The 1,643-nt window shown below is 61.0% G+C and overlaps 1 protein-coding gene across 1 annotated transcript in view; it reads left to right on the top strand.

The window, feature by feature from the left end:
* Positions 1 to 1,643, top strand: part of VOLCADRAFT_104606 (uncharacterized protein) — a gene marked incomplete at both ends in the record, with an annotated part of 10,592 nt that overhangs the window by 2,889 nt on the left and 6,060 nt on the right. Inside the window, 2 exons of the mRNA XM_002950054.1 lie at positions 246 to 354; positions 959 to 1,273. Of these exons, the coding sequence (XP_002950100.1) occupies positions 246 to 354; positions 959 to 1,273 (424 nt within the window). The remainder of the gene's footprint in view (positions 1 to 245; positions 355 to 958; positions 1,274 to 1,643) is intronic.

The following is a 1,643-nucleotide window of genomic DNA, read 5'->3' on the forward strand; positions in this document are numbered from 1 at the left end:
GGGTGGAAGGTGGGGAGAGGAAATGGGGAGACAAGATAGGGAGGAGGAGGAAGAAGAGGAGCTGCTTACGGTGTGCTAAATATGCCATTGACTTTTGCGGTGAAGCGAAGTGAAGTGGAGTGAGGCGTAGGACGTAGGACGTGTTGGCGGTTGAGTGATTCGTTGTGTGCGTTGGTAGGTTGGTTGCATGGTTTTCCCCCACCCTATAACCCACCTGCCCCGCTTTCCCGGGGTTTTGGATCCAGGTTCCCCTGGAGTCCGCCTTGCTGCATGCCAAATTGGATCTAACCCTCATCGCCATTCTCTCCAAGGGGAATGACTACCTGCCAGGGTTGAAGGGAGTGGCGCTGGAGGGTGGGTGGGGTGGGGAGGAAGAGGAGGGGGGAGGGGGGGAAGGAGGGAAAGAGGAGGGGGGAGGGGGGAGGGGAAGAGGAGGGGGGAGGGGGGGAAGGAGGGGAAGAGGAGGGGGGAGAGGAAGAGGAGGGGGAACGGGAAGAGGAGGGGGGAGGGAAGGTCGACGCCAACCAGAACGCCACCCAGCTAGGAGGGGAGGGGGACGGAGTTGTCGGTCAGGTGAGTCAGGGGCGACTGTCTGACGATTGTTTGGAGCTGATCGGCTTGACCTTTATTATCGGCTTGTTGTTGTTGGTGGTGGTGTTGGTGGTGGTGTTCGTGGTGTTATTACAGCGGGCTACCAAGCTTCTCAATGTCTGGAAGCGAAGGAGCTCTGTGTAGAAGTAAAAGATAGTGAAGATAGTACGATTGTTGAATATGTTACTCATTTCTATGGTTTTACACACCCGTCTCACTCTCCTACTAACCACCTCGCTCAACCACCAACCTCCACTTGCTACGCACGCAACACACACGCAACACACACACACACACACACACACACACACACACACACACACACACACACGACACGACACGACACGCGCGCGGGCAAACGAATCAGGTCCGGGTCGGTCGGGGCTCTGGGCTCGATACGAGGCCGCAGCCGCCAAGCTTGGTGGGGATGGCGGTGGCGGCGGTGGCGGCGGCGGGGGGGCTGGTGGCCGCAACCCGCAGCAACAGCCGCAGCAGGCCCCCTCCTCCCCCTCCCCCCGCTCCCCCCGCTCCCCACCCCCGGCGGTGGCGGTGGCGGTGGCGGCGCTGCCCGCTGGCGCCATTTCCGCCACCGGATCGGTGACCTCCGTGGACCCCGTGACGGGGGCGCCAAGACTGGACGCGGCGGCGCTGGCCAAGATGCTGAAGCTGGCGGGGGTGGCGGGTGAGAGGCGGGGGGATCGTGTGTGTGTGTATTGGTGCCGGGTGTCTGCGTGTGTCTGTATGTGGAAGGGGGGTGGGGTAGGGGCAGCGGGGGGAGGAGCGGGATGGGCTGGGAAATACGTGAGGCGATGAGGTGTTTGTATGTATATGTATGTCCGTATATGATACCTACCTACCTACCTACCTACCTGCTTTCCTGGCTGTGTGATTCGCAACCTCACCCCAGTAACCCCCCTCATTCCAACGCTTGCGTGCTCGCTCGACCCCCCTCTTTCACCTCCCCTCCCACCCACCAACCCACACACAGCCACACACACACACACATGCACACACACATGCACACATACAAGCCCCCTTCCCCCCCTCCCCTC

The sequence above is a fragment of the Volvox carteri genome (genome assembly GCF_000143455.1).
Source record: "Volvox carteri f. nagariensis unplaced genomic scaffold VOLCAscaffold_17, whole genome shotgun sequence".
NCBI classification, from domain to species: Eukaryota; Viridiplantae; Chlorophyta; class Chlorophyceae; order Chlamydomonadales; family Volvocaceae; genus Volvox; species Volvox carteri.